The sequence below is a fragment of the Myodes glareolus genome, chromosome 2 (genome assembly GCF_982192425.1).
Source record: "Myodes glareolus chromosome 2, mMyoGla1.1, whole genome shotgun sequence".
Taxonomy (NCBI): domain Eukaryota; kingdom Metazoa; phylum Chordata; class Mammalia; order Rodentia; family Cricetidae; genus Myodes; species Myodes glareolus.
The window spans coordinates 100,115,747-100,140,052 of NC_142027.1; the positions used below are offsets into that span (position 1 = coordinate 100,115,747).

At 47.4% G+C, this 24,306-nt stretch overlaps 1 protein-coding gene across 2 annotated transcripts in view; it reads left to right on the forward strand.

Moving 5' to 3' along the window:
- Nucleotides 1-24,306, forward strand: part of Smurf1 (SMAD specific E3 ubiquitin protein ligase 1) — a 96,045-nt gene that overhangs the window by 60,665 nt on the left and 11,074 nt on the right. For both annotated transcript variants that reach the window (XM_087903295.1, XM_087903294.1), the window contains exons 2-11: nucleotides 8,576-8,614; nucleotides 9,910-10,018; nucleotides 11,602-11,735; nucleotides 11,894-11,959; nucleotides 13,167-13,242; nucleotides 14,654-14,895; nucleotides 17,038-17,122; nucleotides 18,271-18,417; nucleotides 20,370-20,568; nucleotides 22,294-22,397. In XM_087903295.1, coding sequence (XP_087759421.1) covers nucleotides 8,576-8,614; nucleotides 9,910-10,018; nucleotides 11,602-11,735; nucleotides 11,894-11,959; nucleotides 13,167-13,242; nucleotides 14,654-14,895; nucleotides 17,038-17,122; nucleotides 18,271-18,417; nucleotides 20,370-20,568; nucleotides 22,294-22,397 — 1,201 coding nt within the window. The remainder of the gene's footprint in view (nucleotides 1-8,575; nucleotides 8,615-9,909; nucleotides 10,019-11,601; nucleotides 11,736-11,893; nucleotides 11,960-13,166; nucleotides 13,243-14,653; nucleotides 14,896-17,037; nucleotides 17,123-18,270; nucleotides 18,418-20,369; nucleotides 20,569-22,293; nucleotides 22,398-24,306) is intronic.

Here is a 24,306-nt window from a genome sequence, read left to right on the forward strand (position 1 = left end):
CCTTGAACACTTCTGCGGGGCACGCGTGGGTCAGATGGTTGTCTGGGCGACAGTCTGTTCCCTAGGGTGCTGTTGGAAGCACCTGCTTTGCAAGCTGCTCATTAGCTCCTGCTTGTAGAATTACCCTGAGCTTTTTTGGAGATAGGAGACAGCTAATGAGTGGGGGATGAGTTGCTGGGATTAGTAAGCACTGCCCTACACATGGCATTTGAATTAGTGACACTGGGAAGGAGAAATAAACAAATTGCATGGAGACAGCATTCAAATCTGAATACTTCTGGGTTATAGTATTTAATCAAAACTTTCTCAGACCCAGATCCAGAAAGACAAATATAATATTTATCACTCACAAGTGGCTTTTAGACATAAAGCAAAGAAAAACCAGCCTACGGGCCACAACCCCAGAGAAACTAGACAATAAAGAGGACCCTAAGAGAGACATACATGGATCTACATAGAAAGATGAAAAAGACAAAATCTCCTGAGTAAATTGGGAGTGTGGGGGTCACAGGAGAGAGAATGGGAGAAGGGAGGAAGGGAGGGGAGTGGAGAAAAATGTATATAGCTTAATAAAAACAATAAAAAAACAAAAGAAAAAAGTGAATTGACAAGAAAAATTTCTCTGACAGAACACAAGTTTTTATTCCTCTAGTCTAAAACAAGGAAATCTGTTTTTACCTATAAATGCCCTGGTTTGTTGACCACAGTTGAGACGACCCCCTCTCTCCCCAGCCCCCCGAAACTCCATGGGAGAGAGAGGCGGAGAGACGGGACCTGGGATGGTGTTAGACACTTAGCTTCCGTTCTGTTGCTGTGACCAAGGCAGCTTAGAAAAGAGAGCATTGAATTTAGGCTTACAGTTCCAGGCTCACAGAGTCTATGGTCGTACCCGGGAACATGGCAGCAGAAAGGCAGGCATGGCGCTGGAGAAGTAGCTGAGAGCTTGCACCTGAGCCACAAACATGTAGCAGGGGGTGGGCGGGTGGGCGCTAACTGGAAATGGCTTGCTTGAGCTTTTGAAACCTCAAAGCCCACCTCCAATGACACACCTCCTAATCTTTTCCAAATGGTTCAACCAACTGTAGACCAGGCATTCAAATCCATGAGCCTGTGGGAACCATTCTCATTCAAACCACTGTGAATGAAATTGTCCTACAGAGACGGGCTCTAAGTGAGACTGGCTTCTCATCTTCCAAGCTCTGGAGTACAGTCAGTGATGCTTGGAAGAAACAAAGAAAGACAGGAGCTCTTCAGAGTGTGTCCCGTGAAGACAGCTTCTTTTCCCAGGAAGGAATCCAGGGGATTAAAAAAGCAGCATTTAGGGGTTGGTATAGAGCATAACTCAACCATAGGTGCCTTCCTAGAATCCCTAGGGCGGGACTGGGGCGGGACTCAGACGGCTTGTCTGCCTCACACTGACCTTGGGTTCTATCCTCAGTAAACTTTAGAAACCCTGCGACTCAGTTAGGGGTTTTCCTAGAATTCATCATCCTGACATCCTGGGAGAGCATCCCTTAAGGTGTAAAAATGGCTTTGTCAATTCACAAGACCCCCCCCCTTTTTTTTTTCCTTTCAAAACAGGGTTTCTCTGTGTAGTTTTTGCTGTACTGGAACTTGTTCTGTAGACCAGGCTAGCCTCAAACTCAGAGATCCGCCCACCTCTGCCTCCCGAGTGGCTGGGATTAAAGGTGTGTGCCACCACTACTTGTTCCTCTACACTTTCTTAAAAAGTTCCAAATATCTTTGGGATTGTGTTGTATCCTTTGGATGCATACTTCATTCCTCCTCGCTGCAGTCCACCTCAGATTTGAAACTGCAGAACATTCTTGTTAGTGCCAAACTTGTCACTAGTGCTGCCTTGAGAAATGGTAGCTTATTCTGAATAAACTTGGCTGGATGGCAGGATGCAGGGCCACCAGGCTTTGAACCCCAGCCTTGAGAGAGATGTCATGGGATCCAAGTGTGTCATTGTGGGGACTAACAGATATATTGCCTTCATTCATGGAACCAGACTAGCAACTATTTCATTCATCTCAGCGTTTATGAAACACTGGTTTAGGCCAGGCCCTGTGCTGTGGTCGGAGTGTAATGGGTCAGTCTCTGCCCTCTTGAATCTATTTGTTAGAGTTACAGAGAACTGTACTGGGCTATCACCTAGTCCGTCTGTGTAGCAGCTGTCTCTAAAGTCACTTCTGTGTACCAGGCATTACAGCCGGCCATGGGGACATGCCTGGAAGAAGAAAATCATAGCCTTCTCTCCGGTGCAGGCTACAGGGCAGCAGGGGATTTGGTTTCAGCCTCTGAGAGATAAATGGTGGGGCCTGGTGATGAGGCAGAGTGGGTTAGGTTCCCAGGTCTGGAGAGATTGGCTTCCTGATACTAGGGTAGACAGCATAAGCCACTGAGTCAGATGCTTTAACCCACAGAGTTGGAGAAAGAATCCTGCCCTGGTCTTATGCTACCTCATCCTGTGAGATCGAGTAGAAGTGCTTTATAAAAAGCTTGCAGTGTGTACATGCTCCTGTGTTATGTCCTCAACTGTGTGTGGAAGTCAGTTGTCTTCCACTGTGTGGGGCTTGGGGTTTGAATTCAGGTTGTCAGGCTTGCTAGCAGGCGTCTTTTACTCACTGAGCCATCTCTGTGGCCCCAAAGTGCTTATTAAGTGATATAGGTGCCCACAGGTGGCAGTAATAGGTAGGCTGTGGGGCAGGCAAGGGCAGCTACCTCAGTGCCAGCATGGAGCCCAGGCAATCCTGCTACAGCAGCTCCACCTCACCTTACAAGTTCTGGGGCGTAAGTGCAGCTCAGTGCTCCGTACCCCACAGCAGTTCATAGGAGCCTCTGTTCCTTTGTAGCTTGATGTAAGTAGAACCCAAGTTTTCTCAATTTAGTGGTGTCTGAATAGTTCGAATGTTTGTGTTTGTGTGAGAAGTTGCTGAGGGCTGGGGAGCGGTGGTCACTCATGCAGCTCTGCCTATGCTGCAGTCTGACGTCATGAGTCTGTTTAGATAGAAGCTGCAATGTGATCATGTATGTTCTATCTATCTGTTAATTCATTTTTGCTTCTAAAAAAAGCATTTATTTTTAATTGTGTGTGTGCATTGTGCGCTCTCTCTCTCTCTCTCTCTCTCTCTCTCACACACACACACACACACACACACACACACACACACACACACATGAATGCACGTGCCCTTGGGGGATGCAGGAGGGCGTTGGACCCCCAGAGCTAGCTAGTGCTACAGTAGGTTGTGTGGCCTGCCTGAGATGGGTGCTGAAAACCAAACTCAGGTAGAGGACCAGTATGTGCTCTTCCCCACTGAGTCATCTCCTCAGTTCTCATTTTTGTCTCTTTCTACACAGCTGGGGATTTCCTAAGTTTGTATGAGAATTTACAAGTTAGTGTCTTTGGGACAGTGGCTTTGAACATGAGGACCTCATCCCCTGCCTTGAACAGTACTTCTGTTCTTTGTGGTCCTTGTCACTTAAAGACTGTTTAGTTTTAGATTTGTGGTATGGCCTCACCATGTAGCTTGGGCCAGCCTGGAGCTCAAAATCTCCTGCCTCCACCTCCTGAGTGTTGGGGATTAGAGGCTTGAGTGATTTATGTGGTGCTGGGGATGAACCCAGGACTTTGTGCGCCCTGGGCATTCTCTTCCAGCAGCTGAGCCACATCTCATGTTCTCTAACAGAAAATGTTAGTAACAAGTTAATAAGCTTTGCAATGATAGTTTGGGGGCGGGGTTGTCACTATTATTTTTTTTTCTTTTTTCCTTCTTTTTCACGAGGCCCCTGTTTTGCATGTGCATGCCGTAGCCATTGCCACAGCCAGACCATGTCTAAAGGCAGAGGCCTTCTTCAGAGAAACTCACCTCACTGGGGTGGCAAGGCCACCTACATTAAGAGTGTTCAAATCTTATGTTTTGTTTGTTTTGGTTTTTTTTTTCCTCTTCCTTTTAGAGGCAAGCTCTCCCACGAGAGAGCCCTGTGACCCTTCGTCCTCCTGCCTCCACATTGTGCCTATGTCAGCATGCCCTGTCAGCCATGTGCGTCTTAAAATGCGATTAGGAGAGGGTGGGCCACTGGCGGCTAGAGCATCAGTTACCAGGCCAGTCGAGGCTTTATGTCAACATGTGTATCCACACAGCATGGCCAGGGTGTTAGGGTTAAAGCTGCCAGTGTTTTGTTGTCTCATTTAATTAAAGGACACTTTAAGGTGGAACAATGACAAAAGCCTAATGTCAGAATGTGAGTGCCGTAACTGTTGAAAAGACTGTTGGGTTTTGTCCAAACTGAACTGGTTGTCTGTCTGTGCTCATTGGAACCCAGAGGGATGCTGGGAAAACCCCTGCCCGAAGTGCCTGGCAACCGACCTGAGTAGCCATACTTAGTTCTGGGATGTACAGAAGTAGAGGCTAAGGAAGAGGGGAAAAGTCATGTGATGTGAGGGGACGGAAAACCTTAGAACACAGGGAGAAGTATCATGTAATTCTAGGCTCTTGGGCATGAGATATGTTTCAAAAGATGGACCTATGGCCAGACATGGTTGTGCACACCTGTAACCTTAGCACCTGATGGAGCCTGAAGCAGGAGGATGTCAACTTCAGGATGAGTCTGGTTGCAGAGTTCTAGGCCAACTTGGACTACACGCTGAGACTACATGGTGACATACACACGTGAAAAGCTTGGTGCAGTGGTACATGCTTGTAATCTCAGTGCTTGGGATTTGAAAATATGTTGGCAGATCTCTGGGCTGCTGCTAACTTGTCTAGTCAAATCACTGAGTTATAAATTCAACAAGAAACTGTCAGAAACTGAGGGCCCAGTGAGATGACTTGGCTGGTAAAGGCACTTGCCCTGCAAGTACAGATGACCTGAATTTGTATCCCAGATCTCATGGAAGGGGGAAGTAATTCCACAGAGTTTTCCTCAGACCTCTACACACTTGCTGTGACGTGAACAGTCTTGTATACACACACACACACACACACACACAGAGAGAGAGAGAAAGAGAGAGAGAGAGAGAGAGAGAGAGAGAGAGAGAGTGTTAAAGACTAATAAGAGATTGAAGAACACAGACATCAAGTTCTGGCCACTGCATGCATCTTGCACATGTGCATGTGAACCCACACACATATGCACACACACACACAAATAGTGCATATTGACACATACACACAGAAAATGACAGAGTCAGGAGCTACTGAGAAGAAAGATGGTGAACTTTGATATTTAAGAGGAAGAGAAAGTAGTAAAGTAAAGAGAATGTAGCAGACAGCTGAACACCACAGTACCTGTAATTTCAGTACTTGGGAAGCTGAGACAGGATTGTTGCCATGAGTTTGAGGCCAAGTGTAGCGAAACTCGATCTCCATAACAGAAAAAATTTAAAGTTGCAGCATCAGTTTCTAGAAACTGAGACTAGAAAACTAGTAAAATGCTGAAACAAGTTTGAGCCTTTCTTAGATGCTAGTCCTGATGTTGTGTCTTCACAAATAGCCCTTTTGTGAGCAAGGCTCTGCTCCCGATTTTATACCTCAGGAACATGCTGTTATTACTTTACTATGGCCATGACTTGGGAGAGCAGTGGATGTGCTTAGGAAACCAGGAGATGCAGGAGAGTGAACTTGGGGCCAAGGTCAAGGGCCACATTAGAGTTGGGTGAGCCCTGCCTGGTGGTGCACACCTGTACAGGGGTAGAGAATAGGACTAGTAATCCCAGCCTTGGGAGGTAGAAGCAGGAGAATCTGGAGTCCAAAGTCATTCCCAACTATATAATGGGTTCAAGACCAGCTTGGACTACCCGAGACGCAGCCTCAAGGAAAACCAAAACAGAGTGGAGACGACAACAACTGCACCGTGGCCTGCTCTGGAAAATAACTGAGTTTCCATGAGTTATTTTTTTTCCTTTTCTTTCTCTATACTTTTTTTTTTTAAATACCAGTTCTCATATAGTCCACATTGGCCTCTGTGTCATTACATAACTAAGGATGACCTTGAACTACTGATCCCTCTGCCTCTTCATCCTGGTGCTAGCTAACATTATAAGTGTGTACCAGTATACAGGGCTTATGCAGTGCTAGGGATCAAACCAACTGAGGGCTTCATGCATGCTAAGCAAGCACTCTGCCAGCTGAGCCCCGGCCCCGGTCCCATGCAGAGTAAATGTCTTCGACTCATAGCCCCAGTGTGAGTAGAGCATAAATGGATTCATTTAAAAACAAGGGGCAGGGCCAGGCGTGATGGTGAGCACATTTAATCCCAGCACTGGGGAGGAAGAGGCAGGAGAATCTCCTTCATTTGGAGGCCAGCCTGGTCTACATAGTGATCCTGTGGTAAAGGTGACCTCTCTGTATACGGCGACTTTTTGCATTGTAGAAAGAGTGAGCATCCATTACTCTGTATCCCTCCTGTGGAGGCAGGGGAACCAAGAGAGGATGGAGATTGCAAATCGGCAGCCATTATTTTAGCAGAAGAAATTCTGATTTTTAAAAGTAGACTCGGGCCCTCAGTGACCTGTACACAAACTGAGGCAAGACTTTCCTCACGCTAACATTACCAAAACCATCTCCATTTTATGATGTAACCAGATTCCACTGAAATGAGCTCTAAATGAAAACATCAGTAGCTTTGTAAATATGAATGATGATTCTTATTTTTGAAAAGTGAGATCAGAATTACTCCATTCAGAAGTAATCGGGCTCCAGTGCCTCAGAAAACTGGGGCCCAGCCTTGGTGAGTAATGTTTGAAGCTGGTGAGGTAGAAGATGAGGGTGTACTAGGTTAAGAGTTTTGAAATGGGGAGCATGGTTATTTACTGACAAGATCTTATGTACCCTAGGCTGGCCTTGAGCGCACTGTGTAGCCGAGGATGACATTCAGCTCCTAACTCTCCCACCTTCACCTCCCAAATGCTGGGATTATGGGTGTGCATGTCTGCACCTGGTTTAGAGAGTTGCTAGGATCAAACCCAGGGCTCTGTGTGTGGGGTGAGCTCATGCTTACTCCGGTCTCCTTAGAGAAAGCTAACACAGTACCGGCCTTCAGATACCACACAGCCTGTGGATCCAACCATCAGAAGTGTTCAGAAGTAGGCAAATTATCAGAGCCAAGAAGCAGACCAGCTGTTGCCTCAGGCTGAAGAGTTTGAGGTGACAGAGGTGGTGTTAATGGGATAGCACTTCTTTTGGGGATGATAGAAAAGTTTGAAAATTGGTCCTGGTGACGGCTGTCAACCCCACCCGTGCGGGAACACATCAGGTTAAATGCTGTCTGAGTGGAGGAACTGCACGGTGTGTGGATGAGGTCCCACAGCTGTTCCTTAAGAACTAAGTGGAAAAATACATAATGTGGTGTGAACATAAACCATCCTTGAAAACTAGCAAAATTTGTGACATAGTAGAGCAGAAAGTGCATTGTGTGTCTTCTCAGTGCCTCTGCGTGCGGCAGCTGTGTGACAACGTGTGTCATCTGTTCATCTGTCACCCATCCTTCTGTTTGTCTGAGGCACTGCCTGGGCTCAAGCTGGCGTGACACTCACTAACTAGCCCAGCTTGTTCTTGAACTCACGGTCCTCCTGCCTCAGCTTCTGGGTGGTTCCTTCACTCATCCAATCAGTTACATTCTCACCACCATACTACCACCGTCCTTCTACCTTCTTTGCAAAGTTGTTGCCTTTATTTATTTATGTAGGCTCTGGCGCGAGAGTCCATCAGTCAGTTCTCTCCTTCCACCTGTGGGCTCCTGGGAATTGAACTCAGGTGTCAGGCTTGGTGGGAAGTGCCTTTTCCTGCTGAGTCATCTTACCAACTCTATTCCACCTTATTCTAATTTTTTTATTTTATTATTATGAGGCAGGGTTTCTTTGTGTAGCCCTGGCTGTCCTGGAACTCGCTGTGTAAGCCAGGCTGCCCTTGAACTCAGGAGATCCCCCTGCCTTTGCCCCTGAGTGCTGGGATTAAAGGTCTGCACCACTACCATCTGCCTCCTGTACAACCTTAACATGCAATCTGTTTCTTTTTTCCACAGCACTCTGCAGATAGCTCTGTATTTCCTACTAGTCTCTTGCTTTCTAGTCTTTGATGTACCAGAGTCTATGCTTGCAAAAGTCCAGGCTTGGGTGTAGATGAGTGGCAGATGTGTGCTTAGCAGATGCAGCGCCATGGGTTCCATCCCCGAACGTGCATGCATACACACACGCACATGCGCACACACAGGGTACCATTTAGCACAATACCCAGAATGCATAGCTCCTTTTGTTGTTACATCTCCGGAGTAAATGCACCAGGCCTTTTAAAAAATTGGTGTTTATCTAGCTTTAAAACACACCAGTAATTCTGTCTCTGTGTTTATGCATTTAATGTTTCAAGCTTAAATTACAGCATTTAAATTTGTTGATTCCTCAGCTTGAGGAAAGATACTTTTAGATAGTTGCTAGGGATGCTTGTCTAATGTGACACTAAGTTTGAGAGATCGCTGGCACATTAACTGGTGATTTTTTTCCCTCCCATTGCAGAACTAACTGTGATGGAAGTCTGCTCTATCAATGCTAACTCCCGTGTTTGTTTGTTTTCAGTATTATGTGCCAAGAACCTTGCAAAGAAAGACTTCTTCAGTAAGTACCACCCGGCTTTGCTCTTGTATAATGTGATTTGTGTATTTCTGAAAATTAATTTTTATGTGCGTGTGTATGTGTGTGTGTCTGTGTGTGTATGTTCCCATAGCATGCATGTGGAGGTCGGAAAGCAGCTTGCAGGAGTAGGTTCTCTCCTTCCACCATGTTGGATTTAGAGCTTGTTGGCCCTGACATTTAATTTTTTACAAAGCACTGGGTATAGTCTTCTCAGTGTCTAGGACTCTGGAGCTTGACCAACATCCCAGCTGCACACAGCCTCCATCTCATCCTCCCTCCTAGCCATGTCCAGCCATGGCCATGGATCCTGCTTCCTGACCTGGTAGTTGGGAGGACCTTGCTCTCTGCTGGGTAGGGTAGTAATCTCTGATCAGATACAGCCAAGGCTTTTACAATGTAGTTGTCTTCACTAAAATTGCCAGTCCAGGTTTGCAAATTAAATCCCATTTTAAAATGTGTGTAATGGGAGGAAGTGTACAGAAGTAGGGGCTGTGCCCCTGTGTGTGCCTATGTTTGGTGACATCAGCACCCACAGCCCTGAAAACTCCCGCTTCTAGTGCCCAGGGACTCAGTGCTTACTTGGCATTATCCACATTATCAGGATGAAGAGACTTAAGCGTCATCCAAGTGGCCAGGGATCTCTAAAGTGGTGGCTCACAAACCAGTCTCTTTCTAAAACCCGCTGCCTTACCACTTGTCTCATGCTATAAGCCTGTTGGATGCATATGCTAGAATTTAGGGACTTTCTCCAATTAAGTCTTGGGGACTCCATGATGCCACAGCTAGCACAGGCAAAGGATCAGTCAAACTCCTGTGGACTGTGACTATTTGGATATTTACTTCATCAGTCCCTTTAATGATCATCAGGGATGGGGCTAGCTGAAGAGACAGGCGGTTCGGCATGTACGTGTCCCAGCGCCCTCGTGAGTAGCTCACCACCTGCAGCTCTAGCTCCAGGAGATCCAACACTTCTAGCCCTCGCAGTACACACACACACGTGTATACATATACACACATATAAATAAAAGCAATTTTTAAAATGTGAAACTCAGCAGAGATGGGCGTTTGAGTTTGAGCTTGTTTTCAGGTGTGAAGGTGTGACCTTCTCCGAACTCTCCTTGCTAATGGAGACTAGCCTTCAAAAAGAGACTAGTGAGGAGTGACCCGTGCAGGCCCTTTCTCCCAACGGGCGATCTTGCTGGTCTCTGCAGGGAGGACGCCACTGTGCCACCAGGTAGACTGATCTCATCTGGGTATGTCTGCTCTCTTCCCTGCAGGACTCCCTGACCCCTTTGCCAAGATTGTTGTGGACGGCTCTGGGCAATGCCACTCAACCGACACTGTGAAAAACACCTTGGACCCAAAGTGGAACCAGCATTATGACTTGTGAGTCAACCTCCCATGAGGCTCTGGGGCATGAGGAAAGCAGGCGTGAAGCCATTTGAAGAGACATCCTGGAGAAAGAAAATAGATGGCTGACTTTTTAACTGATGACCAAAGGGCTGGCCAAGCAGACTCATATTGCCAACTTTACAGTTAATGCCCTGGGACGTTCTTGGCATTTGTTCTCATGGATTTCCATGGTTTGGTTCTTAACAGAGTGATGCTGTGACCCTTGGACATTTCAACTCCCCAGCCGTTTTTAGCAGAAAAACAAACAGAGCTCTGATTCATGCCCTAGTCTGCTACATTTTTTTTTTCAGTGAAACCTAAATCTAGTTGTAATTTTTATCTAAAAAGTACATTAGCATGACCATATATTTCTGTTATTTTTTGGAAATGTTGACTTTTTTGGTACTGATATTTTCTCTATAACCCATTGTGCAGTTTTGTATATTCATTCTAAATTTAGGATCATATTTTTATATGGACCCATGTCCCTGCATAATGATTAGTAACACAGACTGCGCTGTGTGCACATGCGTGGGTGGGGTTTTTAGTAGTAGCTGTAATTGTGATTCTCTTCACATGTCTTGGACCTTTGTGCACTCTGGACGGATTTTGGGGGGTTGTATGGAGTCCCATGTTGCAGACTAGTATTCTCTGTTAGGCCCAGCTCACTGCCCCCCAGAAGTGCTATAGTGTAGTTCGCTGCCTTACACGATCCTATCATGTGCTGGGCCTGGTGGTGCTGGCCTGTGGCTCTGACACTTTGGGAGGCTGATGCAGGAGCATTGTGAGTTGAAGGCCTGCCCAGTTTACAGAGCCAGTTCAATCTAGCTATTCTGTGTGGAGATGTAATTCATGTGGACCACAGTCACAACTCCACCGGAGTCCCGCTCGGTGGATTGATGAGTGCACTGGGTTAACGTACAGGAAGGTGGGCGAGTGGTGACTTAGCCCCAGTGACGCCCCTGTTGCTCTCCACAGCACACACAGGCAGCTCGGCAGCTCAGAGTGTCTCCTCTCCTCAGCAGTCCTTACCTTGTAACCCTGGGATGAGGGGGAGGGCTTGTGAATTTAGTAACTTTCAGGATTTCCTGAGACTTGTGAGTTTCTTATTTCCTGTGTTTTAATGAGATTCCTTTAGAATTCCCTGAGTTTAAATAAGTCTCCCTCTGGTGTAGAATATTTCAATTCCAAAGAAATTGCTTCATAACACCAGCTTGGGCAACTTAAACTCCATCTCAAAAAAAAAAAAAAAATTAAGGGTGGGATATGGGATTGGGCATTAGATGGCTAGGGAAGAGCACTTTCCAACAAAGGGTCTAGCTTGGTGGTGGAGCACTTGCTTTGACTTGTGGGAGACCCTCGGCTCCATCTCTAGCACAATAAACAAATGAATAAAGGAAAAACAAATCTAGAATGTTTATTATGACATGGTTCCCTACACTCACTGCTCGTGTGTCTGGTTGGAGTCCTTTTCCAATGCCGAATAAGACACAGCCAGCTCTACCCCCACTCCATGCATGTCAGTGGAGCTGTCACAGTTCAGAAGTGCGTCCGAACGAGTTCATGTGCTCCTGCAGGTATGTTGGGAAAACCGACTCCATCACCATCAGTGTGTGGAACCACAAGAAGATCCACAAGAAGCAGGGGGCCGGCTTCCTGGGCTGCGTGCGACTGCTCTCCAATGCCATCAGCAGATTGAAAGACACTGGCTGTAAGAACCAAATGCTCTTGCGCCTCTTAGTGTGGCTGGAGAAAGCTTAGGAGGCATCTTTTTCTTTCTTTTATTTGTTTTGAATGCTGAATACAGAATTCCTGCCTTCCTCTCTAGTTGACCTTCCCTGGGTTAAGTTTTGAATTGTTTGTTTGCAGACCAGCGTTTGGATCTATGCAAACTAAATCCCTCAGATACTGATGCGGTCCGTGGCCAAATAGTGGGTAAGAATTTTCTCATCTGCATAAAGGGCGCTTTGACGGAACCCACCGTCCTGCTCCCAGTACCAATGGGGCACAGGCTTCCAGGGCAGACCACATCCGGGCCATCTCTCCAGAACTAAGCCTTTCCTCTTGTGTGGTTTTCATTCTTTTCTCTGGTTCCCTTCATCCTGTCATTGAAACTGAGTTCCTGTGACCCCAGTTGAGATGGAGGTGTGATTTAAGTGTCATGCCAGCTGCCACAAGAATGGACAGTTGGTGTCTGTGTTGCCCAGGAGTACTAAGAGCTGAGGCCACATGTTGAAGAGCTGAGTTGGGATGGCCACATGTGCAGGAGCTGGAATATGTGACTTTCTCTGGGAAGCCCCTTGCTGTGTGACCAAAGCAGCGATGGCGTGTGGCAGGCATGTGGCAGTGCAATGGTGTGATTCAAGTCAGAGGGCTCCGGTGTGTGGAGAGGAAGAGTACAGTGCGGGCAGTGTTGGCTGGAGGCATTCCGATGGAATGACCTTTGAGCTGCCCGTCCCCTTGCCCACCCTGTTCTTGGCAGTGTCTTAGGGGGAAAGCACACGCTGGCTCTGTGTACCGCGTGGACTCAGTGGAGCAGCAGCCAGGCTGAGTCACTCTGCAACTCCAGATGCCTCAGGTCCCAAGACAGCAGTGCATCCGCCCTGGAAGCAACTTAATGTTCTCACGGGATGCATCCCCACCTGGAATCCCTTCTTCCCTTTGTGGAGGGATGTGTGTGGGGGGGAGGGCAAAAACCAAACAACTGAAACCTAGGAGTAAAATGTCTTTCTTGTCCGCTCCAGTGAGGCCAGAGCACGGATGTTTCTTTGGATTGAGCTGTGGTGCTGTGGGTGCTGAAGGTGTCCTTTGTACCTTCACTAAGCATAAACCAGGTCTTCTTAAGATGGGAGCTAACGTAATGGAATTAAATACTGTGTTCTATAGCTTTATGGGGGGCGGTGGGCATGAGAAACTCAGCGGCTTTCCTGTTCTCTATTTTCAAGGACTGTTCAAACAGTATGTGGTGTGTGCAGCTGTTGGCCTGAGATGCTTTGCAGTGGAAGCATTGGGGGGTATATGTAAACTCAATTTCTTTTTGTGATACTGGACACGTTATAGGGTGTCAGTGGCTCACTATGCTGCAGTGCAGGGATGTCGAGCATCTTGGGGTTCTAATGCAAGCTCTTCTTTTCTATTATAGTCAGTTTACAGACCCGAGACAGAATAGGCAGTGGAGGGTCGGTGGTGGACTGCAGAGGACTGCTAGAAAATGAAGGGTACGTATGCCCCCATGGTGCCAGCCATGGTCTTTCTCCCCATAGGAAGGACTCTTTGAGCCTTATACTGCTGTGTGGGATAAAACTGTTCCAGACTGTTTATGAAGGGAGGTGTAACTACCCCAAGGATTATACGCAGGAAGTAACTCAGGGAGGTTCCTACCAGCTAGTGGTAACAGTTGTGCTAGGCATGACGGAGTATAAAAAAAAAAAAGCCCAAGAAACAGCTACTAAAAGCAACACGGGACTCTACTCACGTGTGTGCAGGCCAGAGGTCAACCTTGATGCCATTCTTTAGGAGCCACCCACCTTGGATTTTTTTTTAAGATTTATTTATTTTATGTGTATTGATGTTTTACCTGCATGTGTGTCTGTATGAGGATGTTGAATCCCCTGTAACTGGAGTTACACCGTTATGAGCTGTCATGTGGGTGCTGGGCATTGAACTCTGAAAGTGCTCTTAACCACTGAGCCATCTCTCCAGCCCCCACCTTGGATTTTGAGACAGGGTCTTTCATTGGCTTGGGACTCAGCAGTTAGCCTAGGCTGGCCTACAGTGAGCCCCAGGAATACCCCCGTCCCCTCCCCAGTGCTGGGATCACAAGCACACTCCCAGACTAGCTGGGCTTTGCAGCAAGGTCCCTGATGCTTGCACAGTAAGCGCTCCACCAGCCGAGCCCTCGCCCCCAGCCCTGGACTTTGTTTCCATCGTGATTTATAGGAGAAATCTGAGCAGTGGCTCGTGCTTGATTTTGTTTTTCAAAGTTAATGTTCCTTTGTTCAGCTGCAGTAATGGAGAAGTCATTGCCTTTAGAAAAGTGATCTGTGCCAACACACGTATGGTAGATGGTAGAATGTAGGAGCTGGACTGGCAATAGCCCGTGGTGGGGAGGGTGGGAGAGCAGCCTGCTGTAACTGGTTTCGGTAGAAGCCCATTGTTTGCTCTTTCAATATAAGAGGTTTTTAAAAAGTATTCCATAGTAAGGGGAAGTGGCTCAGTAAGGCAGATTGTTGTGAAACTGCTGGGGTGGGGGCAGAGACTGTTTAAAAACCACTTAGAGTCATGGTAGTTTTTGTAACAAAGGATTTCATCCTTGAGTAAAATAACAAAGAAAATGGAGTGTTTAGGTTAAATCAAGACAAATGAAAAGTCACCTTCTGCTCCACCTCTCCGTCATTTAGAGCTGTCACCTAGCGTGGCCCTAGTATTCTAAATTGTAGTCCCTCTGACCTCTTGTTCCACTTAAGAGTCCTTCTCTCTCATTGGACACCCTAAATGTCATGAAACTTAGCATTGGGAACACTGTCACTTGTTAAAGGGACATAGAACAAGTGCATGTGGCCTTTGAGTGCATGAGTCTTGTGACGCTTCCATGTTCCCACACCTGCTCTTCTGCCCTGTCCCTTCCAGAACAGTGTATGAAGACTCAGGCCCTGGAAGGCCGCTCAGCTGCCTCATGGAGGAACCTGCCCCATATACAGATGGTACCGGTGCAGCTGCGGGAGGTGGGAACTGCAGGTTTGTGGAGTCTCCAAACCAAGACCAGAGACTCCAGGTACAGCGACTCCGAAATGCTGAGGTTCGAGGGTCCCTACAGACACCCCAGAACCGACCACATGGCCACCAGTCACCGGAGCTGCCTGAAGGCTATGGTGAGCATCTTAGTTTGCTGTCTGTTGCTATGATAAACACTGACAAAAAGCAGTTTATTTAGGCTTACAGGTTTCGGCCTGTCATGAGTCAGGGAGGAACTCAAGGCAGAAACCATGGAGGAATGCTGATTCCTTGTTCCGCATGGCTTGCTCGGCCAGCTTTCTTTCTTTTTAAATTCATCCATTAATTAATTTTACATCCTGACTGAAGTTTCCTTTCTCTCCTCTCCTCCCAGTCTGTCTCCCCCCACCTCCAGAAAACTGACAGAACCAACTAACCTGGGCTCATAGGGGCTCACAGAGACTGAAGTGACAACCAGGGAGCCTGCATGGGACTGACGTAGGTCCTCTGCATATCTTACAGTTTTGTAGCTTCGTCTTCTTGTGGAACTCCTAACAGTAGGAACAGGGCTGTCTCTGACTCTGTTGCCTGCTTTTGGGACCCTTTCCGCCTACTGGGTTGCCTTGTCCAGTCCTAATAGAGGATGTGTCATGTCAAGGTACCTGCTACTTGATATGCCATGACTAGTTTTTGAGACAGGGTCACACTATGAAGTCCTGGCTGGCCTGGAACTTACTTTGTAGACAGCATGGCCTTGAACTCAGAAGTCCACCTGCCTCTGTCTCCTGAGTTCTGGGATCAAGGCATGCACCACCATGCTCAGTCTTACATCACCCAAGTCCACGTGCTCAGTAGGCTGGGCCCTCCCACATTAATCACTAATCAAGGAATTGCCCCAGAGACTTGCCTGCAGACCAGTCTGATGGAGGAGTTTTCTCTATTAAGCTTTTCTTTTCCAAAATAACTCTAGCTTCTATCAAGATGACAGAAAACCAGCCAGGAAAATGAGGAACTTGCCCTGTGTCCCTGGGAAATCAGCACTTTTCCTGAAAGCCTGTGCTCTCAAACCTTTAAAGTATCCTGTGCACAGCTGCTAATGGCCTGGTTATGCCTTCCACGGCCGTGCCCTCAATGGCTGTGGCATTGGATGGCTCTGCGGCTGTGGCCATGTAAGGATGGGACACTTGTAATGAACTCTAGAGCAGGCATCCCTTCTCTCTGTGTAGAGGCCCCATGGAAATGCTAGCTACAGACATAGCAGAGAGACAAGCAGTGTGGTCTGTGATTTGAGAATGGAAGGAACATCAAGGGGATGGAAAGAGCAGAGCCATGTGGCTGCAGTGGAGAGAAGACCAAGGGGGATGTGGTTCCCATCATCAGATCACTCAGATGCAAGCATGTTAGGAGCTGATGGTGGAAATGGAAGGTTGCGACTACGGCAGAAGTGGGTGGAGACATCCATGTGGCTCAGTGAGAAATGGATTCTCCCCAAATGTGGGGACAGAGTAGATTTGAGGAAGCCAGCCATGGCCTTGTAATTATTTTCTCTGTAATCATAAAGAGTATTGAAAGAAGCTGATATAGTGGTGCTCACCTGCGGCCACATCACTGAGGATGCGGTACAGTGTGCACACCTGCAGCCATATCACTGAGAATGTGATACAGTGTGCACACCTGCGGCCACATCACTGAGGAAGCAGTACAGTGTGTGTGCACACCTGCGGCCACATCACTGAGGAAGCAGTACAGTGTGTGTGCACACCTGCGGCCACATCACTGAGGAAGCAGTACAGTGTGTGTGCACACCTGCGGCCACATCACTGAGGATGCAGTACAGTGTGTGTGCACACCTGCGGCCACATCACTGAGGATGCGGTACAGTGTGCACACCTGCGGCCACATCACTGAAGATGCGGTACAGTGTGTGTCCACACCTGCGGCCACATCACTGAGGAAGCAGTACAGTGTGTGTGCACACCTGCGGCCACATCACTGAGGATGTGGTACAGTGTGCACACCTGCAGCCGTGAGAATGCGATACAGTGTGCACACCTGCGGTCACATCACTGAGGATGTGGTACAGTGTGCACACATGTGGCCACATCACTGAGGATGCCACTGAGGCAGGAGAATCATGAATTCAAGGCTGATTTGGTCTACACCATAAGACCTGTGTCAAAACACTATCATATATACATACGTAAAATAAAATAAAAATAAAAGCTTAAGAATCTGAAAATAGGATTGGAGTGGGAAACTGTAGAGCTGAATTTACTCACTCAGATTCCTTTCTCATGCAGAGCAAAGGACAACAGTACAGGGACAAGTGTACTTTTTGCACACGCAGACTGGAGTCAGCACATGGCATGATCCCAGGATCCCCAGGTAGGCCTCACAGGCTTGAAGAGCCAGCCCCTCTCATGGACTCTAGCTGCCATGTGAAGGGAGATGGAGGCTGGGACTTGCTGGGCAGGGGCATATGTGGGGGAGCGTGGAACCACTGTGGGCCTTGGTCGCCTTTGAAGTTGGTCATGTGACCATCTCCTATGATCTCTCTCTACTTTTTTTTTGTAAATGCATAAAATTTTCCTTGCTACAAAGTGAAACAGGAAAGATAAAGACTCTGTTACCCTCTCTCTCTTCTACTTTACTGTCCCTCTTCCTCAGTCCCTTGGGGACCATTCCGGGGGGAGATGAAGCTTTTCTATACGAATTCCTTCTACAAGGCCATACATCCGAGCCCAGGTCAGAGAGACCCCCGCCCCACCCTGTGCCAGAGTTAAGTTTCTCTCTTTCTTTGCTATTTTCCTTTTACAGTAGCATTGCTACCTAGGATACCTCGGGTAATGCTCATTCCCTTTTCATTCTTGATTTGTTCCCCGAGACCCAGCTTCTTATCTTTGGTGTTGAATTTAGAATTCAGGGCCTGCCATTTGCATGGGAATATTACCTGCAAATGACTGAGGTGCTTCTCGCTATGCATCTAAGAAAGGACAGGTGTCCGTGTTAATCCCTGATGTGTCTTGAGCAGGCACGCTGGTCCCTTCTGACTAGAGCACGGAGAAGTTACCAAGGGGCCTAAGTGAAAGCGCTTGGTGAACATGGGGCTGCCTTGTGGGCGCTGTGTCATCGAGTGCATCCTCTGTTCTCCAGCCTTGAGGGAGTGGGGCCCTCAGGAGCTTCTCAGGGGAGGAATCTTGGCTACACCGAGCTTCTGGTTTGATTAGTGATTCCCAAGAGCTTCCTAATGGGAGTCGGGTGCTTCTTGCTCATGTAGCGTGAGGAAAGCTCTTCCCGGGGTAGCCCCATTCCTTATGGAGGGCATGAACACTTGAGAGGTCTGCCCTACCTGTCAGGTGTTGCTGCTGTTTATAGGCCAGAAGTTTGTTTGGACTGACTGGGGTTGGCACAGGTAGCAGTATGACAGGGATGTGGGTACCTTGCCAGGAAACCTCTGTGGCTGCTGGCACTGAACATTGGTCTGTTCCTTGGTTTTCAGTGGGATAAAGCTCTCTTTACGTTCGTTTTGCTAGAGACCTTAACAGTGTGAACTGCGATGAACTTGGGCCGCTGCCTCCAGGCTGGGAAGTCAGAAGTACAGTGTCGGGAAGAATCTATTTTGTAGATCACAATAATAGGACAACCCAGTTTACAGACCCACGGCTTCACCATATCATGAAGTAAGATCATAGCATCTTTGCCAGCCTCTTTACTTTATAATTGGATGCTTCTTTACACCAATATTGGTGTGTGTGTGTGTGTGTGTTGGGGAGCAAGTGCTCAACAGTGGTGTGGTGTGTGCAGAGGTCAATGTCAAGTTTTTCCTCTATCATTCTCCACCCGAATTTTTGAGCAGGGTGACCTGGAACTCGCCTTTTTGGCTTGTCTAGCTGGCTAGCAAGTCCCAAGGATCTGCCTGGCTCCGCCCCCAGCACTAGAGTGACAGATGGGTCTTTCCTTGAGTGCTGGGGATCTGAAGTCAAGTTCTCACACTAGCAAAGCAAGAACTTGACTTGAACCATTCCCTCAGTCCTACACTAACATTTTCCTTAACATATCTACTACAGTGTTTGCTCAATGGTAGGCACAAGAAAATAAGGCAGATATTTGATGAATAGTGACATAATTTAAACCCTGAGGTTTGCGTGGCTGCTGCTAAGGCTGTTTATTGTTGGCACCCTTTTCCGCCAGCAGCCTAAGTGAAGGTCACTGCGGTGATGGCAGAAAGAGGTTCTCCAGCAAAACTTGCACAGCACATTTTGTAAGGGCCTGCTGCTGGTGGTGGTGGTGCTGCTGCTTGCCGGAGCCTTTTCCTGTGCCAGGCAATTATGCCCTGGAAATGGGCATGATCTTTTGTACCATGGGGTACATCTTTTGTACCCCAGACACAGCTTCATCATAGCTCTGCAGGATGACTGGCATTAGTGGCAAAACTTGAATAAAGCAAATGCCACATTGTTCCTAACGGCCCGAGTCCTGTCACTGCTCTTCGTTCTTAGTTAATAGGGCTGGGGATCTTAATCAGAAGGAGTGGGTGTCACTGGATGGCACAGGTTGCTTGCTGCTCACTTCCAGCCTGGCTTCCTATATCTCCTGTAAAAGTCCACCAGCCTTGTTTCATTCCTGCCAAGGCCCTGCCAATAGTGCACCAGTTGGTATCAATGACCCATATAGATGCATGACACACAGACAATTTCTATTGTAATTTTCAGTAATAATGTAGCAAATTATATTAGTCAGGGTTCTCTAGAGGAACCAAACTTACAGAATGGATATATACAGAAAGGGGATTCATTACAATGACTTACAGGCTGTGGTCTGGCCACTCCAACAATGGCTGTCTGCCAACAAAAGGTCTAAGAATCCAATAGCTGTTCAGTCTACAAGGCTGGGTGTCTCAGCTGGGCTTCTGTACACGCTGGAATCCGGAAGCAGCAGGCTCTAATGCCACTTGTGGAATGGACTTGCTAGTGGAGCAAGAGCATGCAGACCTAGAGCAAGCTTCCATGTCCTTTATTTAGGCTGCCAGTAGAAGGTGTGGCCCAGATTAGACGTGGATCTTTCCACCCCAAAATATCTGCATTAAAGGTTTATCTTTCCACCTCAAAGATCCGGATTAGAAGTGTGTCTTCCTGCTTCAAGTGATTTCATTAAAAAAAAAAAAAAAACAAAAAAAAAACCAACCCCCAAAACACGATCAGGTGTTAGCAGTGCACACCTTTAATCCCAGCACTGGGGAGGCAGAGGCAGGTGGATCTCGGTGAGTTCGAGGCCAGCCTGGTCTACAAGAGCTAGTTCAGGACAGGCCTCAAAGTTACAGAGAAACCCTGTCTTGAAAAACAAAAAACAAAAAACAAAAAAAAGAAAGAAAGAAAGAAAAAGGAAAAAAAACCAAAACAGCCCAGCCATTTGGGTTGTAGTGTGTTCCAGGTGTAGTCATGTTGACAACCAAGAACAGCCACCACACAGGTAAGTGACTGCTTAGAATTGGGGTATCTTCTTACTGCACCCCAGAGCTATGTCAGGCTGATGTGCACTGTCATCAGAAAAGCCTGCTGCCTACAGTGTGTGCTGGGGTCTCCAGAGTCAGTGGTGTGGGCTGTCTAATAACGGCTGTTTCTTCTCTTTGCAGTCACCAGTGCCAACTCAAGGAGCCCAGCCAGCCGCTGCAGTTGCCCAGCGAGGGCTCCATGGAGGACGAGGAGCTTCCTGCCCAGAGATATGAGAGAGATTTAGTTCAGAAGCTCAAAGTTCTTAGACACGAACTCTCTCTTCAGCAGCCCCAAGCTGGTCATTGTCGAATAGAAGTTTCCAGAGAAGAAATATTTGAGGTAAAGGATTAAATCTTGATAAGTCGTGCGGCCCCGTGGAGAAACAAGCGGGGAGGTTTGTGTTAGATCATCTGCTCACACGCCTCAGTGGACCTGCTCTGGGCTTCGTATTTGAAGAATTAGGTTACTGATCTGTTCCTGTTTATTTTTTATTGTAGCTGGATGTGGGAGCACATGCTTTTCATCCCACTACTAGGGAGGCAGAGGCAAGGGGATCTCTGAGTTTGAGGCCAGTCTGGTCTAGAGTGAGTTTCAGGGCAGCCAAGGCTGCGCAGTGAGACCCCGTCTCAAAAAAGATTTTTTTTGTTGTTGTTGTGGATATTCATTATACAAGGTCCTGTCACAAGGACATTTTCATACTGTTCTCTGCACCTCTTTCCCAGCTCCCACCCTCCACTTTCTTGCCCACCCATAGTCCTCTTGTTCTCCTAAACACTTTCACAGATAGCTATATGATTTTATGTATCTGTAAAATTTGGGAATCTTTTCTGTGAGAGAAAATGTGGTGTTTGTCTAAGGCAGGCTTAGTTTATGCACTGTCTCTATCTCCAGTAGCTTGCACTTCTTTGCAGACAACATAACTTCATTCTATAGAGAAAAAAATTCGGTGTCTGTGCATACCATGTAGTGTGTTGTGCATATACCATGTAGTGTGTTGTGCATACCATGTAGTGTGTATCCATTCCTGTTGTTGGACACCAAGGTTGTTCCGTAGCTTAGCTGTTGTAGATGAGCACTGATGACTCACCAAGTAATCCTTCGAGTTAAGGCTCTGGAGTCCATGCGTGCCACACTGTAGATTTAGTTGTGGTTTGCTGAGAAACCTCCAGCCTGACTTCCATGGTGCCTGGACTAGTGTGCACACCCGTCAGCTGTGGATAGGTGTCCCCTTTTGCCCATATTCTCAAGATTATTTAGTTGTTTTCTTAACGTCCACCATTCTGACGGGTGAAATGAGCTCCCCATGTAGTTTTTTGAGTTCTTTGTATAGTGCATATGTGAATCCTCTGAGATTAGCATAGCTAGCAATGATTTTTCCCCACTGAGAGATCAGTTTTATTGTTTAGTGAGATGCAGGGTTTGTAGGGACCAAGGCTCATGCTGAGCAGAATTGCATTTCTGTTTCTGACAAGTCTTAAGTGCTCAGTGGTTTCAGGGGTGAGCACGGAGCTGTGCAGAGCCTGGTTGTTGTGGGCTGGGACCCTGACCTGACCCTGAGCACATGCAGGTCACATCTCAGCCTGGTGCTCTTCTCAGACCCCCTCGTCCTTCCAGAGTGTCAGTGAGGGACTTCCTTCTCAGAGACAGTGGGGACCATTTGGGCCAGGCTTGTTTCTGGGAATAGGAAGGAAAGTGGTTCTGCCCACTACCAGTTCCAGGCAGTCAAAATTGCTACATGGTTAGGGATGCAAAAAAAATGTGGGTTATGAGATAAAACCTTAGCTTTATTTGGGCTTCACCCTGCCCACCTGTGTGGAAATGCTTGGCAGAAATTACCACCCAAGGTAGTTTTCCAGTTTGGGAAACTTGGTGAGAACCTATCTCAAAATGCAAAAGTGAAAAAGGGCTGGGAAATGTTGTTCAGCAGCAGAGCACCTGCCTCAAATCCCCCAGTGAGGGGCTGGGGTGTGGCTCTATTGCAGACTTGTCTAGTATTTTGCAGTACCCTGGATTCCATCCCCAATACCCCCCCATTTTTTCTGAACCCATGGCTTTGATGCATAGGAGTCATATCGCCAGATCATGAAGATGCGGCCGAAAGACCTGAAGAAGCGCCTGATGGTGAAGTTCCGAGGGGAGGAAGGCCTGGACTACGGTGGAGTGGCACGGTGAGCTGCTAGTTTATCCCCTTTCCCACCTGAGTCTTAGGTCGTTGTAGCTGCATTTCAGGAAAGCTGTTTGCCCTTCACTTCTCGAGTGCTACAGTGGAGTGTGACCTGCTCCACTCTACCAGCATCCCCATGGGACACTCAAGCTTCTCCTGCTGACTTGAGCTGCTGATGTCACTGCTTAGAAAATCCATGATTGTCACTTTGTTTACGTGGCACAGTCAGGATTAAACTTTGAAGCATACTTCTTTAGCTCATGGGTCTGAACACAGAGCTCCTGAACTTAATGTGGAGGGAGCCTGGCTTATCTCATTCAGCATGGGGCAAGGCACGTGCAAATTGTACTTGTATCAAGGGAATTTTATATGCTGGCATTCTGGGTCGAAATAGAGTAAATTTAGAAAGAATAATGAGAAGTCTCTTCCTGTCCAGCCCCTTTTCACTTTTGAGATGAGGTTTCTTCCAAGAAGCACCTGGTATCACCCTGATGCTCAGGTTCAGGCCGCTGCCTCCTGATAGAGGGATGTGGCCACAGACATGGGCTCTGGGCAGTAAGGGGAAGGCTTAACTTCTGCTCTGCTGTTGGGATGCCTTCAGTTTTCCATGTCTGCCACTCAGGCTCCTCTGAGACGCTTCTCTTTAAAGACTTCACTTTATGTGTGGCTGTTTGGCCTGCATGTGTGTCTAAGCACCACGGCATGCAGTGCCCACAGAGACCAGAAGAGAACATCAGATTCCCCTGGGACTGGTGTTCCAGGTGGTTGTGAGCTGCCATGGGAACTGGGAATCAAACCCAAGTGCTCTGTAAGAGCTGTCTGTGCTCTTAACCGCTGAACCATCTCTCCAGCCCCTCTACTCTGAAATTACAGAATACTGTTTCGCTCTTTAGAATTTAATTGTCTGTAGATTCTGTTTTTTCTCTTCCCTCCCTGTTCCTCTTTCCTTCTCATGTTCCTATCCCAGAATTCAATACATAGCATAGCCCGAGCCTAAGATAATCCTCCCTGCCTCAGCCTCTTGAGTGCTGGAGTTAGAGGTGTGACCCACCACACCTGGCTTCTATTTAAAACAAGGTTTGTCTTCCTTGTCCTCATAAACTTGAAAATCCCCGCGACAGCCATTTCCTTAGAAACTTGGTCCCTCTGTGGCTCTCCAGTCTGAGCGTCACTTGGGTTGCCCTTGTGGAGTAGTTGTGTGACGTACTTTTTCTCTTGTCTGTGTCCCCAACAGTAGCTCCACTTGGTGAGAAACGTTGATAATTCTAGAGTGGCCCTGTAAATACCTGCTGCACACAGGAGTCTCACTCCCCACAGCTCCTCCTGTCTACCGTGGTTCCCATCTCTTTCCTTTCTCCTCCTCTTCCTTGTCATCCAGCGCGTGAAGGCGGCGGGGTTGGCTGTGGTTTCTAAGTTACTGTATAACACACTACCTTATTGAATTCCGTTGTAATCAAGTATAAAATGAAGAGTTAAGCAAATGCATCTGATGCAAATTAAGTTCTCTCACCAGAGCCCTTCCATTGCTACCTGTGTGTTCTATAGGACTTGCATTTATGCACTAGCCGCCAGACCTGGAACTCTACAGTGACCTGGGCTCTTGGTGTGGCTGCACACGGCAGAATGTTCTCAGCCCCCACTCTCCTGTACTCTTAACCGGAAGAGGGAAGAAGAGCTTAGGGACCAAGGAAGGGCCCATGGTCCTCAGAGGATGCATAGCAGGAAGTCAGGGTGGGAGAGCATCAATTTTCTGCCATGTTTTGGTCTGACCTTTCTGTATTTTTGTGTATTTCCATCACTTTCTTATATAGATGGCTTTGATCTGTGCTGCCTCCCTAACCTGCCTACTTTCTGTTTGAAAGAGTAAGAAATGCCACAATAAAGTTTGAGGTTGCTGTCTCAGGGTCTGTTTG